This window comes from Apodemus sylvaticus, chromosome 7 (assembly GCF_947179515.1).
Source record: "Apodemus sylvaticus chromosome 7, mApoSyl1.1, whole genome shotgun sequence".
NCBI classification, from domain to species: Eukaryota; Metazoa; Chordata; class Mammalia; order Rodentia; family Muridae; genus Apodemus; species Apodemus sylvaticus.
The window spans coordinates 11,896,305-11,914,155 of record NC_067478.1 but is presented as its reverse complement, the minus strand read 5'-3'; the positions used below and the strand labels follow the sequence as shown (position 1 = coordinate 11,914,155).

The 17,851-nt window shown below is 42.3% G+C and overlaps 1 protein-coding gene across 1 annotated transcript in view; it reads right to left on the bottom strand.

Annotated features, from left to right (window-relative positions):
• Positions 1-3,321: 3,321 nt before the first annotated feature.
• Positions 3,322-17,851, bottom strand: part of Arpp21 (cAMP regulated phosphoprotein 21) — a 162,304-nt gene continuing 147,774 nt past the window's right edge. Inside the window, exons 20-21 of the mRNA XM_052187090.1 lie at positions 5,170-5,318; positions 3,322-4,065 (exon numbers count right to left, since the gene is read on the bottom strand). Coding sequence (XP_052043050.1) covers positions 3,814-4,065; positions 5,170-5,318 — 401 coding nt within the window. The 3' untranslated portion in view covers positions 3,322-3,813. The remainder of the gene's footprint in view (positions 4,066-5,169; positions 5,319-17,851) is intronic.

Here is a 17,851-nt window from a genome sequence, read left to right as displayed (position 1 = left end):
CTTGTACCCCTGTTTTAAATGGTCCTGAATAACTACGATGTATTCAACTATGTAATAAACGTTTACATAAGTCACCAGTGTACCCTTTTACATTCACACAGAGGTGTAAGGGACCATTAGAGATGGCTTTAATTATCTATCCATGTGTTTATTTTTCTAAGTATCTGTATATTAATATCTCCACCTAAGCTTATAAACTGAATAATCTGTAATTAAGATATGATGGTGATAAAATTATTAACCAAGATGAAAAACATATTGAGTGTTCTCTTGATAATAAATTGATTTCTGAATATGCTTCAGTTACAGAACCATCACCTCACATAGCCAGTTTAAATATCCTAGTGCAAGAAAATACTAGAAGCAAGGCATGATGGTACATTGTATTTAATTACAGCATGGGAGGCAGAAAGGTAGAGAGAGACAGAGAGAAGGAGAGAGACAGAGACAGAGAGATAGAGACAGAGAGACAGAGAGAGACAGAGAGACAGAGACAGAGAGACAGAGACAGAGAGACAGAGACAGAGAGACAGAGAGAGACAGAGAGAGAGACACAGAGAGACACAGAGAGACACAGAGAGACAGAGAGACAGAGAGAGACACAGAGAGACAGAGAGAGACAGAGGCAGAGAGAGACAGAGAGACAGAGGCAGAGAGAGACAGAGAGACAGAGAGACAGAGAGAGAGAGACAGAGAGACAAAGAGACAGAAAAAGGCAGAGAGGCAGAGAGAGAAAGAGAAGCAGAAAGAGGCAGAGAGAGAGGCAGAGAGAGAGAAAGGGAGAGAAGCAGAGAGGCAGAGAGGAAGATGGATCTCTGTGAGTTGGAGACAAGGTGCTCTATGCAGTGAGTTCAAGGACAGCCAGAGCTACATGGTTGGTCTTGTGTCCAAAAAAAAAAAAGTTGACGTGAAAGAAGCATATATAATAAAAAGTACATAATATAAAAACCCATCTTTACTATCAATGATATAAGGCTTAAATCTACAGCACCTAAGCAGCTCAGCAGTTCTAAGGATCATAAAACAAAAACCAAAGTTTCTCAGAGTTCTATGGGAGGAGGGTAAGCACTCCAACTCATGTTTGGATTATTTGAATTTAGAATTACTGTCAAAGTCTGAAAGCTAAATAGAGGATTTTTTTTCAAGTGAATATTGGCTGGTGAGATAATTCAAAGGGTAAAGGTGCTAGCCATCAAGGCGGGAGACAGGAGGAGTTCTATCCAGGGAACCCATATGGTAGGAGGAGAGACCTGACTCCTGCAAATTGTACTATGACTTTCACATGTGCACCATGGCATGTGTGCACATGTATACACACACACACACACACACACACACACACACACACACACACTAAATAAATAAATAAATAAATAAATAAATAAATAAATAAATGTAATTAGAAATTGAATCCACATGGCCAAGACCCTCCTTCCATTAGGGAAAGATCTTCGCTAGGAAGTGTGCCGGCTTTCCTCACTGTGGTGATTGGTCCAATGGCTCAATAAAAAGAAAGAAATATTCTTATAATGCTTTTCATGGTCAGGGATTATGTTGATGAAAAATTAAGTAGACCCAGACATGGAAAAATGGAGCGGACTTCACAAGGAGCGGAGTTAATTAGAATAGCACAAAGGCTCCCTTGAAAGGAAGAAGAAAACGAGAGACAGAAAGAAATGGTAATCTACTAAGTAGGGTTTTTAAGTGCTTAACTCTACCCACAGATAAACAGTGTGAAAACGAAAAATCCACAGCAGGCAATGTGATCAAATGAAAACCGATGAGAATTTCCCTGATGCAGTTCCCACGATGCATTTTTAGGGAGGAAATATAAACAACAGAGCAATTATTATCCTGTGGTATTAAGATGAAAGCTCTGAGGTTCATTCCCTCAAAGAGACATCTTTCCAAGGGCTAATCCTCAGAGTTCAGCATTCAGTTATTAATTTTTAAATGTTGCCCTAACTCAGTTTTAAGCATGAGCTCCATACATCAGGGGATCGAATAGCCACAGACATTGCATATTTGCTTTGCAGATGTTCTAGCCTTTGTTATTGAATGATGACTATACATATTCTTTTTCAGTTACCAGAACAAATGTCAGTAACTTGAAGATGTTAGCCCACTGTCCAAACCTGTAGCACATTGGAGTGCATGGCTCAGTATAGCAAGAGGAATCAGACTCTGCCTTTCTCTATATTAATATAAAGAAATGTACCTTTACTAGACACATAGTTTAACTCCAGCGAAGACAGAAAAAGACTAGATGTAGAGTGGGCATTTGTATTATCAACATTTAGAATTTCCTAGTAAATACAGTATAGCTCTACACCTCCAATATTTTTTTAAATTAAAAGCAGTAACACAGATATCATCTTAGGCTCATGACCCTTATGATGCTATCAAGATGAGGGGTTATTCTTGATACTAATATTTGCTTATAGCATCTCTCAGAGAGATGCCATTCAACTCAAAATGCCTGGGAACCACAGAGCATTCTTGAGATGATGCCAAGAAAGAACAACATGGGCACAAATAAAACACAAACTGATAGTGCATGTTCAGCCAAAATTATATCTCTGTATGATCCCTCCCAAAGCACAGGGGCCACCACAGAGGAAGGGATGGAAAGAATGCGTGAGCTGGCAGAAGAGACAGACTTTCTTGGAACACGATCTCCCAGGCCTGATACAGAATGGCCTGACTGAGCTCACAGCATCTTCGATTATCTACACAAAATGGAATCTGACAACATCCTGTCATGGGAGGGAGAGGTTGATGGATTCTCGGAGGATTTATAGGTAGTTAATGGTTGATGGGGGATAGAGAGACTTTTCCTCTATGAGGGAAATTGTGTAAGCTCCTGTGAACAATCCCCTCCCCTTGCTTCTCTAAGATGCCCTAGTGATTCAGAGCAGCCAGGAAGCAGCACCTCTCGGCAGGCCCTGCATCAGCTCCTGCCTCCAGGTTCCAGCCTTGTTTGAGTTCCTGTCCTGATCTCCATTGGTGATGAGCAACAATATTGAAGTGTAAGCCAAATAAAGGCCTCCCCCCAAAATCCTCGTTGATTCATTAAAAATAGACAGTGCAGGGAGGCAGTGGAGCTAACTGAGAAGAGGGAGGGTTTTCAAGGAGACTTTGAGAAGACCCTGAGTTTAAATGTGGTCAAAATACATTCTATACAAATATGAAAATGTCATTCTGTATAATTAACATCTACCTGCTATTGAAACCATTAACTAAATAAGCAAACAGCACATCAAGAGAGAGACGGACACAAACTGGTGGTAAAAACATGACCTTCCTCTGTAAGGTCAAATAAGCTTTTATTTGGGTTAAACACTACAATACCATATATATCCATTTAAAAAAGAAAACTCTATGGTGTATATAAATTATTCCTTCCATTCCTTAACTCTTTCCTTTGTCTATTACAGCTTTGGTACCATGTGATTTAGTTTATATATATTTTTAAATACTTTTAGCATCACAAACTCAACACAAAGTACAAAACTAATCCGAATCAGGAATATTGTAATCTACACAGTGGTATTCAGTGGTAGGAGAAAATCTTACCTTGATGAATTCATGTCACTAGCTAAGCTAGAAAGGCATACCTAGCAGACATGACAGAAATATGCACCATTAACCAGCTAATGTGTGTATTAGTCTTTGATTAGTTTGTACAGAACACCAGCAGCAATTGTTTGCACGTTGAGTGTATATGGAAGTCCTCAGGCGGTGGACAGTCTCCTCTCCCTTTGAAGGCCATGAGTTAACATCTGATGAAGTGACCACAGGCAGCCTGAGCTCTCAGAACTTGACCTGCCAGCCTGCGTTACTCCCACAGTTTGTTCTGCAGCTTGCAGACATGACGGGGACCGTGCTGGAAGGGCAGTGTGGACCCATCAACCTTAGGTTGTTCTGAGGGGTTGGCGGTGTGACGTTACAGTATACAGGCATTCCGGTGGCTGGGAGTGACCCTTGGCCTGCCTGGCTAGGCAGCATGATTGGCGGTTGGTATGTCTGCTGGGGCACTGCTTGAGAACCTTGGGTCATTGGCACCTGTGCAAGACACAAGTTTGAAAATGATGTTTAATGTGTTCAGGGAGGGGACGGTGTCATAAATGTCACTTAAGGTTTGAGATCCACTGAACAGATTCCTAGTATCTACCATTTATTAGCTATTTAACTTGGAGAAAGTCACTTAACCTATCTGACTGTACAACTTTTGACACTGGTACAGGGTTACATGACTTATGAATATGTTGGGCTACATTCACAGGGATCACGGAATGCATGTGAACCTCAGGTTGACATACATGCAGACCACTTGGATAAGTACATCTCTGTCAAAGAACCTGTGAGTATGGCAGGAAGAGATTCCAGGATGCAGCAGATGCTTACAAGTGTGAAGTCTTCTTGACTTCTCTCCTCCTTCCTCTCCTTGGCTCTTTCCTTTGCCCCAGTGCAGTATCTGAATGCCCCCTTAGCTATCTCTCAGTGTGGAAAAACATGCCTCTTTCTGTTTTCATGAGAAGAAGCGTGATGACTTCCTTAGTAAGGAGCAGGTTTTGTGCACCTAGAAGGCTGAGTATAGTTTCTTTAAAGCTAAAAGCACCTAATACAGCTAAATTGAACAACCAAACCATTTCCCTCCATCCTTATTTCTTCTTCTTGGAGGCTTCAGGTTACAAACTATGAAAGCACAGACGATATATGTTAAAGACTCAATATGTACTCTGACCTGAAGAATGGAATTATGCCTGCATCAGTGTGCTCTAAATGTATCTGAGGGGCCACATAAAAATCTGTGATAATATGCAACTCCAGTAGAAAGAAGTTTACTTGAGTAGATACAAATATAGTGGGAGAAATCACAATGGTTTTCTACCAAGTATCGTTTCAACAGAATACCCAAAGGTGGTCTGGGATAGAACATCAACGAATTTCCTTTGATGGACAGGAGGTTTTTTATGGAAGCAAACCCAGCACAGCATTAAAAAGCCCTGACATTTGAATTGTATATCTCAATTCGAAGTGAACTAATGGGTGGATAGGTCAACTGTCCACAACTCTAGCAATTGCTCTACACCTGCAACTTCCTATAACTTCTGTTTTGACAAGTGTGAGTTTGTGGCCAGGGTTTTCCCCTCTGCTGGCACACACCTGATAAGAAGACATGGACGGGTAGGAGACCATCACACCGTGCACCGGGGCTCCTTGCTGGCTGCTTATCACACTCTGGCTGTGAGCTGACTGTTGTACTCCCATCAGGCCTTGGAAACCCTGCTGACCAGACAAGACTGACTGGTAACCTGTAAAGGAGAGAAAAAAAAAACCTTCTGAATGGATTCTAAGAAGCCCTCATGGGAAGAAATTGTGGAATTGAATAGGGTGGGAGCAGCTCTTGTTTCTAACTGACCCTCCAACGCCTCAGTCTCCATGCTGTGAATAAGCTATCCAGGTGTTTGTTTCCCAAGAATGAAAAAAAAAAACTAAAACAACCTCGAAGTATGGACAATAATATGGCTTCAAAGGTCCACTGACACTTCCATTGCTACATAAAACAGTTCAATAAAAAAATCTAAAATTTCTATTGTTATAAAGAATGGTCCAATGAACCTTCTCTGACATTTCCAGTGCTGCAAAAAAAAAATTGACATTTCTATTGTTACACAGAATGGGCCAATGAAAACCTGGTATTTCTGTTGTTACACAGACTAGTCCAGTGAGCACATGTGACTATGATTAATTCATCATTACACAGGGGCCTTCTCTTGACATCATAAATTATAGCCTTCTTGGTTGGCTTCCTCAATGGTTTCAATAATTTCATATTATTAAGGATGTTTTAGTTTAAATGACTGCTTCATTGATTTTCCCACTCTCCTGAATTTGCTTTATGCATGCAGAGACCACCAAACAGCCTGTTCACACAGTGTGGATTCCATTTGACCATGTCCTGGTGAACAAAAGGACCCCGATACTGAGTAATTAGACATCCACTGGGGTGTCAGCAAGAGAAAAACATTCTGTTCAACAATCAGCCCCTAAGAGATCATTCCAGTAAAACACCCATCAGTGGTCACAAACATGCATCAGATATAGAAAACAATATTTTTAAAAGTTATCTATTTTTATTCATTTGGATGGGTCTATTGGTTGGTTCTCCTTTCTTTTTCTCTATTGATAAAGCAGACTTTATTTAGTTTTGTATTAGAAACTAAACAATGTTTAAATGTATTGTAAAATATATTGTAAAAGGAGGCTGAGACATTATTCTTATAAATGTTGACATTACAATTTTGATAGGATAATACCGTAAATAAACACAACAGCATCTGTCACTGCTGTAAACAAGGTGTGACCAGAGCTTGCATATGTACTACACTGAGAAACTGAGAACCAGAGAGGAGAATCTTACCACAGATACTGAAATAAATTGTACAGTGGGATTCTAAAAATGAAACAAGAACACAGACTATATAGACATTGTTAACAGATACACACAGTGAGTACTTATGAATGCTGTGGCTTTGTAATGAGGAAGGATAAAATCTTAGTCTTCACAGAAGGAAACACTTGGTTCTATGAAGACATACCTTCACTTATATCAGACATATCAGAGAACCATGTTGCAGAGAGTTGCTGAGTTAGAAGACTAGTTATGCTCTCCAAGTTGATTTGAAGCCAGCTATTGGCAAGGAAGACAGCAGACAATAGTCTGGGGACAGGCCTCATCGAGAGGTTAGGGAGTTGAATCAGTATGACTTTCTAAAGTCATCCTTTCAATGGCCTTGAGGGTCATCTTAATTTTTATTCCCACTGTACACCCTGTTCATTATTACAGAGGTTTTTAATGTAGTAAATTATTTAAAGTCCTTGTAAGGACACCTTGTGTCACCAATTGAATTAAGGGTAATGGCTGTCTTTCTGCTCTGTCTGCACCAGGGTGCCTGCTCAAAGCTTTTCTTCCATGTGTTCAGAGTCCCATGTATCCCTCAGAGTCCCATCTCCAAGGGCTCACACCTACAGCATGTGTATCTCAACCACCAACCCACCTGACCTCAGTTAAGGAACACCACAAAGGCCATGACAAGTTGACTCTGCTTCTCAGAAGGCCTTGAATGTGGGGCTGCTTGAATACATTTCCTTTTTAAGTGGTTTCTGTTGGTCTTTAGCGTTTACACCCTCCATTCTAATTTATGTATCCAGCTGCTCTGGAATTTACATCACATCTGGCAGAGGTGGTTGATAACTTAATTCAAGTGCTTGCCTTGCAAGCACCGAAACCTGAGTTTAATCCACAGAACTCTTGTTTAAAGAGAAAAAAATCTGGATGTGCTGAGACATCCTTGCAATCTCAGTGCCAGGGAGGCAGAGAAAGGCAGATCCTGGGTCCTGCTGCCTCTCCAGTCTTGTATTGTAGGTGATTCCCAGGCCAGTGGGAGACCCTAAATTAAAAAGAAAAGTGACAATCCCCTGAAGAATGACACCCAAGTGCGGTGTCTGTTCTACACACTTGCACGGGCACCCACAGGGATACCTACGTACACAGACAGAAACACACACACTCAAACACACAGACATAGACACACATTCACACACACACAGACACACACACAAAGACACAGACAGAGACAGACACACACATGCATATACAGATACAAACAGGCAGATAGATACAGAGATATAAACAGACAGATGCACACATATTCAGACAGATACACAAACATACTCAGACACACAAATATAGACAGACACACACGCTCAGACCCAAAGATAGACAGACACTCAGATACACACACATAGAACCCACTTACACAAAAGAAAGTTATACTCTGAAAAGACAATCTGAGAGTATTTTACTATTTCCTTACCACATTATTTTGAACCACAATGAGTTTTTCACAACATGCATTGTAATAAACATAAGAAAAAAGTTTGATGTGGTTGTGGGAGGGTTACATTCAATTATGAGCTATAGTCTCTTTTACCATTTGCTTTTGTAACAGAGAGCAGGCAATTTGAACTCACTGTCAAGGTCACACCACTGGGAGTACTAAAATAGACATTTCCTGCTGAAAACTGAGGGTAAACTTTTAGTATGTGGCATCTAAATAGACCTTCTACTGACTGTGTGTAGCCACTAAATGAGTTTTTTTTCAACCTGTCACAACCCTGTTGGGGAGTAAAAGAACTTGTCATAAGGGCTTGTTTAAGAACATTGGAAAACATAGATGTTTACATGAGGATTTCTAACAGTAACAAAATTACCATTACGAAGTATCGAGGGAAGTAATTTGATGGTTGGGGTCACCACAACATGAGGAACGATAGTATTAAAAAGTCACAGCATGAGGAAGGTTGAGAAACACTGCACTAGATAGATAAGAAACAAACAAACAGAAAAGCAGAACGGAGTTGTGAAGATGTGGGAAGAGGAACAAGAGAAAGAGCAGCCTAAAGTCCGAGGCTCATTTGCATGTCTGCTGATCAGACTTGTCCGTCCGGAAAACAGAAACTGTTGTGGCTGGCAAGAGCGCCGTGTATCAGGGCAATCAATCGCTAAACCAAAACTAAGGTGGAGAGAAAGTAAGAGAGGTGCAAAGATGTTCAGAGACAGAGACATATACAGAGAGAATAAAAGCTCTCCTTGCATAAAAATGAAGGAACTATTCAAGGACAGGCAGAGCTTGTGGACGCCGAGTCACGCCCTCACCACACAGGGCACAGCCTGCTGCACAGCCGTATACATTCTTCCTGGAAACACAGATGCAGACACATGCAGCCCTCCCTTCCTGGGCCTCATCCCAGGATGATTTGTGAGAGTTAGCTTTGGTTATGCATAGAAATATGCTACCAGCCCTGCACTGGGATCCCACCGTAACCGCACTTAAGGCAAATAAGGATTTATGTGGGGGAGGGGACTAGTCTTCAATTTCAAGATGAAAACAGAAGCGGAAGGGAGGCTCAATTTATATTCATGAATCCCATTTGCTTCTGTTTGCTCTCCGGGCAAGAAATTTACATCTGGAATGGTTTAATTGGAGGTACCCATTTCTCTCAAATTGTTCGAGGGAAGGTGGACTGTAGAGGAGTCCCTGAGACAGGAGGCTGCTAGGAATGTGATCTGAACTCCTGTGAATATACAGACAACTAAAAATAACATAGTGGTGACCTATGAATGAACCAGCAGCTTCTGCCTGGGACAGGCTTTGTCTGAGGCAGAGATGGCAGAGCCCCTGGCAGCCTGCTTATCTTGCCTGCTCAAATGAAAAATGTGTTCCAGTTTGTCAATTGGTAGCCGTGAAACGATCATTCTTTCATATTTATGGGGGATTAGTCAGCTATAATACATCTTACAAAATAGGGAGAGGAAAAAAAAAAAGCAACACCCTTCTGCCTGACAGGCTTGCTCAGGGAACGATGAAGACATTAGTTGTTTTTTATTATTCCATACCTAGTCAAGACTGATTCAATTTTCAAGTCCTGTGTGGCATTTGTTTTTCTGATAGTGAAAGGGTTAAGGGTGACCGCATGCCTCATGGCCTCTGAATAGCCAACTCTGCTAAAGGGAGACTTTGCAGAGTAATCACTAGTCTTATAATAACCACAGACCAAACAGAGAGAAATGGAGAAACCCATGTTGTCTACTTACTTGCTTAACTAGCTTTTGAATTCTTGGCAGTCCCTGAAAGGCTACCACCCATATTTAGGATGGGTATTCCTACCTCGATTAACAATCAAGATGATCTCTGGAAGACTCCCGAAGACCAAACTGATCTCTGCAAACCCTCCCCAGGAGGCCCTCTTCCCAAGTAACTTTAGGTCATCTCCAGTTGAGAGTTAGAATTGTCACAAGTAGCATAATTCGCTGTGATTTCCACTCAGTCCAAATCCTCCTCGCCAACTGGTTAACTCTAGGAAGAGCACGAGGCTGCCGGAGATGGAGGATATTTTGGGGGTAAATATGGATGTGAGAACCCCACTGTAGATCAATCTAGACTATCAAATCAGGGGCTGGAGAAAAAGCAAAAGCCTCCCTGCCTGAGGCCATTTCAAGATACTGTGTTTGGAGTGTATGCTGCTGGTACACTATCTCACCGTGTGGATACTGTGAACGTGTTCCGTAGTTTTATTTCACTACGAAGGCTACATCTCTAGGACATGATGGCCTTCCCAGCCTCAGCAACCACAGCCTTTGTGGTCCCCGGGGGCTGTGGATGAGGAAAGCAAGTATGTAACTTTATACTGCAGAATCCCTGTGGGTTCCTGAAGTGGACTACCACGTTATGCTCAGAGAGCAGCCTTTGGGCACGTCACTGGAAGACATAGCCACCTACGTTCTGCACCAGCATCCTTGAGGTTCCCCAGGCACATCTGATTTTGCTATTTTTAATGACAGTGTCCAAGTCTAACACAAGCTACCAGTCTGCCGGTGTACAATGCCTGGCCTTTGAGACAAGGACACAGAGTATAAGGATTGTCTTTTTCTCTCTCGCCATAGAAGCCCATTAGGAGCTGTTTCTTCTTTGAGCCGAATGCCCTCTCTCACCTTACTTATTGGTAGTCTCTAGATCCATTCCCTTCCTTTCCCTTGATATTTATTATTTAGTGGCTTTAATTCCTCAGGAAGAGGGCGCCTTGACCTGGGAGGAGCCTGCTTGCGAATGTGCAATGCTCAGAGCGCTCCTTCAGACACCCACCCCGTCCTAATGACTTTGAAGGGAGCCATGACAGCTCTGAGTGGAGCCAGACTTCCCGAAGAGTCTCTCCGCTCTTCACTTGCTCCTTTCCTCATTAGCTTTCATCCTTCACAGCCAGTAATTCTTAAAAGCCTCTTTACTGTCCCCCGAGAACAACCACGCACAGGTCATTGTCTGATGGTAACACACATCAGAGGAGCCATCCTATTACTGTCAGCCTGGGGGTCTCCTCCCTGCAATTACACCACCCTGATCTGAGTTACCACAAACATAAAGCTAGGCTGCTTTCTCTCTCTCTCTCTCTCTCTCTCTCTCTCTCTCTCTCTCTCTCTCTCTCTCTCTCTCTCTCTCTCTCCTTCTCTCTGTCTCTCTCTTTCTCTCTCTTTCTTAAATCAGGGCAAACATGAGAGCCATTGTTAAGTGACTAGAGGCACGGATCATGTGCAGAATTTCAATGAAGGCTCTGAGGGAAGCCGGGCTGAATTCCATTTTAAATGGAAGAGGCTGTCATATTATTGAAGTAATTCTCTGAACTTTCCTGGCCCAGAGTGCTATGCTGACAGCCAGAGATCTCCCACGATCCAGAGGGAGGAAGGCTGCCGGCAAGACTCACCAACATTTTACTTTCTTAATGAGGGTAGGGCCTCAGAGGAAAATCGAGCATCCGTGTGCCTCTGCTGGCCTGTTAATTGTAATGCTGCACACTCACCTGGCCAGCAGAAGAACACTGAGCCAGACAGAGGCTTTCCCCAAATCACGCTGGTGGGGCAGGGACCAGAGTGCAGGGGCCAGAGTCAAGAGAAAGATGGAGAAGGCTGGGATAGCTGGCCCCTTGGTACCTATTTCTACAGACTTAATTCTTTTCACCTGGAGGCCATAGGCCATGAGGTCACATGACTGACCTGCATATGACTACAGGGTGTGAGGGTGTAACCTCAAACATCTTAAGACAAGTACCACAGCCTCAGAGCCAGTCTGTAGGTAGCTATCTATGACAACTGGGAAAGCTTTTACTTAAGGGACAGATGACGGCTCAGAAAAGTCTTGGATTCGTTCTGCATTGATGCCGAGTTGACACTGGTCCTCATACATTCAGAATTTTATTACCACATACCCCTGCCCTTTTTTTTTAACAACTTACTCCCAAAGTCAGTTCTGTGATGTCATTTGGGGGTCATGAGCCACAACTTCAGAAGCTTCCAATAGGAAGATGAGTGGTTAATGTTAATAAGGCTATATGAGGTAGGAAGAGTCAGGATTCATACAGGCAAAGCCTCAGACCTGAGAAATCAGTTCAAAAGGTAAGGTAAGATTCCGACAGAGGGATTGTAGAAGGGGACAGAAGTGCAAATCAGGCTCAAATTGTAGGGCCTTGAACACCCAAACACTGTGTTGTAAAATGGAAATTTAATGCTGAAAGATCGGATCGGAACTTGATGGTATGGATCTAAGTGGAGCGATGGAATGGTGGGCACTTCCATAAAGGCATGCCTGGACTCATGGAAGATACAGAGTTGAAGGTTGGGAGTCCATGGGGACAGCAACAGTAAACCAGGAGAGAAGATGAAGCCACACACAGCGGAGCCAGTGTGGTAGGGTAGAGATAAGAAACATATCCAAGAACTACTTAGAATGTGAGATGTTGTAGCCTGTGATCCAGGTAGAGAGAGGAATGGCAGAGAGTGTAGAGCAGCCTTAGTGATCCTATAAGTTACATATGTATGTAACTGAGGGTAGCCCCTTAGCTGGGGACACTAGAGGAACAAAGTTTAGTCCTATTAGCTTTTAGTGCCTATTAGTTTTTAGTAAACAAATGAGTGAACCGCTCTGAAGCTTAGGCAAGCTGTTTATTGTCTTAGGGCATAGGTTTGGAAGTCACTAGAACATGCGTTGTTATTATCACCTGGATGGCTACTGAAATGGATCTATAAGTCACAGCAACACTCAAGCATTAACTTGCAGAAATGAACAATCAATAGAAGTCTGGGGAGAGGTGGAAAGGCTAGAGGAACCAGAAGAGCCTGTAATCCAAAGTAGAGAGCAGCATATGTGAGAACAGAGAACTTGGAATATGAGGAGTACTGTAGAGCTATTGTGGAAGAGAGGTGTCTATGTTCAGCAAATAATAGTGACCTGGATGGAAACAAAGGTAACAGAAGACAGTGGTTCCCAGGAGAAGCATGGCGGTGAGGCCTAGTACCGGATGGAGGACCAGGCAGGGAGCCAGGCACATAGGTTTGTTTGGATTTTGATGGTTTATTTTTACTGCTTTTGAAACACAGATAAAGGTAGGGGTATTTATGTTTTGAAACTGGATACATGGTAAATAAAAGTAGAATAGGCTACACATTTCTATGGGCACGCTCTCATTACACACATTTACACCAAGGGTTGTAGACAGCCAAGAGGGTTAGGGGGCTGGGACAGTGAGCCTTCATTCTTCTCTCTGGATGATCTGATCTCTCAGTCTCAGCATGCTAATTACTATCACGTATCTCCTTCAATCCTACAGTGGCTTGTCTTCGGTCTTTACTCCCTGCCAACTTGGTTGAAGGCACAAGACAACTCAAAAAATGAGAAGCACAAAATAGTGTTGCATGCTAATTCTGACTGATAATTCTGTACTATAATGAAAAGCCAACAAATAACACCCATGACAAGCCCCTGCAAGAATATGATAGAAAGATGATTTTCATTTTGAGGACATGATTACTGCTCTTTCATCCACAGGAAACAGAGATAACTCTCCAGATATTCAGGGGAGATCAATGAGAAAGTCTGTTTTCAGATGAAGCTTCCACTCAAATTTAATCAACGGGGCTTTTTGACTTGATGGAACATTCCATAGCAGCTAGTAAGTTGGACAATCAAGCTAAATTCCCTTACAGAAACTGTAGGGATGTTTTCTGTTATGCCACAGATACATAGTCTTTGAGTGTGAGTAGATTTCATATACACACTTCTTTATTTTATATATTTACATATACATACACATACACATACACATACACATACACATACACATACACATACACATATACATATACATATACATATACATATACATATACATATACATATACATATGAAAATGCTACATGCTAACCAGTATCTGGTTTCTTCTTTTTTTTTCTGAAGTTTTAGGGCAGTTTTGTTTTGAACATGGAAGTCTGACCTCAGATTCTCATTCTTGCATGGCAAGCACTCTGCTGACTGACCTCTCGCCCAAGGCTAAACATTTTTAAAATTGTCATTACAGTTTGAGCTGGGAACATGACTTCTGATTCCTTGTGATTGTATAACTACATCAATGTCCCAATAGACAAGAACCCAATGCAAAAGCCCCTGGATACCAGATGATATCATAACACTCCAATAATAGTCAAGAGACAATTTCCGTTCATCTGTATAACCACCTAAGTCATAACCACCATTGACAGAGTAGCACTATGGAAGATCTTTTATTCTATGTATGAGAGTTGTCATTTACAAGTGCCTTTTAAAAATCTGGGCCAAGGCAATTATCAGAAATCCACAGGCTTGCCCACATGGATTCAAATTTGTTTGTCTTGGGTTGATGAGGTGGCTCAGCACATAAATGCACTTGTCATGCAAGCCTGATGACCTGAGTTTGGTCCCTGGAGCCCATGGTGGAAGAAGAGAGCTATCTGATGAAAGTTGTCCTCTGACCTCCACACATGCATCATAGCATGCAAGCACTGGCACATGCACACCCCTGCTGGCGGTCTCTGCTGCACACTGAGCAGCCTCACTCTTTAATGGTTTGCTCCAGGGCAAGGAGAGAAATGGTTCTGATCAGTCACTTCTTAACTCTTGCTGTCACCTCAAGGCATCGAAGGGTAACACCAGCCTTCCATCATGGTTAAAAGTGATTTATAAGCTCCCAGCTGGAGCTGATAAAGATGGCAGCAAGACCATTGTCTGAAGTTTTCTGTCAGTTGGAAGACTATTTTGCCCACAAAGTAGTTAGATCTACCCATTGTTAGGAGAATAGGTGAAACTTCTGGATCTCAGCCTGGCACAGCCATGCAAACACGGGGACTACAGAAGCTAGCCCCTCCCTAATGAGCCATGAAGCCACACCTAAAGGTATCCATGTGAGGCCCTGTGATGGGCCCATCCACCCAGAGGCTTGAGACTGGCTTCTCAAAGCAGTTCTTTATTTAGTGCTCAATCCGGGTTCCCCAATTTGCTTCTGGTTAGAGCACTGATTCCCCTGGGTCAGTGGATTGCAGGTTGACTTGTCTCTACTGAACCTGGAATATCTACTGAAGGTTATACTACAAAGCACTAGAGCCCAGGGATCCTCCTCCACTCTGCTATCTCAGATCTTGAGGTCTTACTTTGAAGGTTGGAGAAGATAACTCAGCTGGTAAAGTGGCCCATAAACACTAGGACTGAATTCAGTGTCTAAAACTTATACTAATGAATGCTAGGCATGGTGGTCTGAGTTTTTAATCCCTGTGCTGGATATATATCCATATATATCCATATATATATATATATATATATATATATATATATATATATATATCCCCATATGGATGCCTGGTGCTCACCGGCCAGGCAGTCTAAGTAACTGGAGCTGCACACCAGTGAGAGACCCTGCCTCATGGGAGGGTGACAGGTGTTCGTGACACCCAAGGTAGTTTTCTAGACTCCCCATGCATCTGCACACATAAATGCTCATATGCCTTAAAGGGAGAGAGAAAGAGAAGAAAAGTGATCTGGTTTTTGATATTTACTGAACTTTCATGAAGTAGATAGTTATCTGGATTGAGAGAAAGTGTTAAGCTCTGTACGTACTTCGGCCTTGAATTCCTACTGATTACCATTTCTTACTTTTCTGGGGGAAAATCAGCTTAATAATGAATGTCTTCCGTATCTCTAATTTCACTTTATTTGTACAGTAGCCTCAGTCTTTGAGTTGAGGAGGTCAGGATAGACGTCCCTTTGGTGAGAGACATGGGAGGCAGGCAGTGGCCAAGACACGTCACGGGTCTCTGCTTTCCTCTCGGTATCCCCACTTGGAGTCTTAAACCACCTGCTCACTCACTTGGAACCTTCTTCTCAGGGCTGTTTTGGTCTTCTTAACAAAGAGCTATATCCTTCACTCCCTGCCCAGCCTTGGCTCCTCTTTTCATATCATGGTTTATTGTTAATTGTTAACTCCTTGGGAGATGGCCTTCTGGGCGTGTCTGTTGGAGATTGTTTAAATTTCATTAACTGGGATGGGAAAATGGACTGCTATGGGAAGCATCATTCCTTGGCCGGGAACCTGAACCGTGAGAGTTCTTTGCCATCAGACAATCTGAGGTGACCATGTGTCGAGGGAGCAGACACCACACTGGATGTATTCAGATGGGGAAATCAAACATTCCTTCTGTATCCAGGTTGGTATATACTCACGTGCCTTCCCACCCTCACAGTGGGACAGTTAACCGCAGTTAAATAGTTTATAAAGTAGGGCACAGTCATGGCTCTCATTTTAGGGTAAATAAAAATGAGGTAGAAAAAAAAAAAAAGATTGAGTAGAATGTTAAGGTCATAAAGAGTTAGCCAAAAAGAGCTGAGGTGATGTCCTGGTATTGGTGACTTAGGCTATCGCCTCAGGAGCCTGCTAGGACACTGACAGATTAGAAGAAAGCAAGGGTCCATCTTCCAGAATGAGCAGAACAGCAGTGCAGACAGCTCTGCATCCTTTCAATGTTCTTCCACCCCTGGATGTCTGTCAGGACATGCTGTACATTAGCATGTATTATCTAGAAGCCTCAAGGCTACGTAAGCTGAAAGAGGCAGTCTAGAGAGTTAGGGAAGGATGAAGTACCGGCTAATTTTGTTACCACCACAGTCCTTCCCTTTAGAGAACAGAAATGTCACAACAAGGAGCACTGCCCAAGCTACGGGGTCAATCTGCACAAATGAAGCTCTTAAAAGTGACTTGAATCATGCATCAAATGGCATACTGTCTTTGTTTTCTTTTAACAATTTTAAAGATTGATTTATGTTCTGAGTAGTTTCTTGCATGTCTATCTTTGTATCACATGCATGCCTGGTACCCACTGAGACTAGAAGTTGGATCCTCTGGGACTGGAGGTAGGGGCAGTTTTGAGTCACCATTGTCGGTGCTGGGAATTGAACCTGAGTTCTCTGCAATAATAAGTGTTTTTAATATCTAAGCCATTTCTCTAGCCCTGTTTCGTGATTTTATAGACCTTTTCCTGTCTCAAAAAATGATCATTTTTTAACATCTAATAATGTGTCAGACTATGCACTTAGCATGACCGCTTCAGCAATTAAATAAATGTTAACTCTCAAATCTATGTGTCATTAGACATTAGGGTAGAATGTTTGACTCCCCGCCCGAGTACTTGACCCTCCCTTTGGAAATGGCAAAACTGGTAGGGAATTGATTATAACATAGGGGGTGCTATTAAGTAATGTCACTGTCTAAGTATCCTAGGGGAAAGAGAAAAAAAAGTATATTATGACTCAAGTTGCACTACTTATTTTGTTAAATTTGACATTTTCTTTCACCTGATACAGAAGCAGATGGCTGAGAGCAAATGTTAACTGTGGGAGAAATGAAGAAAGGGTAGGCGAAGGTCTCTGTCTCCTCCGCTAGCTCCCTCCCAGTCTTGCATTGCTGTAAGCTTATCTGGCTGAAGAGATGTTCTGTAAATTAGTCTTAAGCTTTTCTTACACCTAGCCAACGTCTCTTTCCTCCTTTCTTATTTATTGATGTTGTGGCTAGAACAGAGTCCTATGCTAAACCCTTATTCTACAACCAAATCACTCTTCTAGCTCTGATCAAAGATTTAATGCAACCATCAGCTCAGCAAGGGGAGACTGTATGAAGGAATCCTGGCATGAGGCTTTGTCGACTTTGTAGTCCAAGTTTCAATGTGTTTCTTACTGGAAAAGGTCACAGACTCCATCACTGCAAGCTGCATGCCAACACCTACACCCACTGCTTCTATTTCCCAGATTTTTCCTCCTCTATAAACCAGAAGCAAATGATTCCCTACCTCCTGGGGCTTTTGTGAAGCTCAGGCAAGATGCAGGGTAAGGTGATTTTCTCAACATGCATTTATCCTGTGCTGATTGGCCTTATCAAC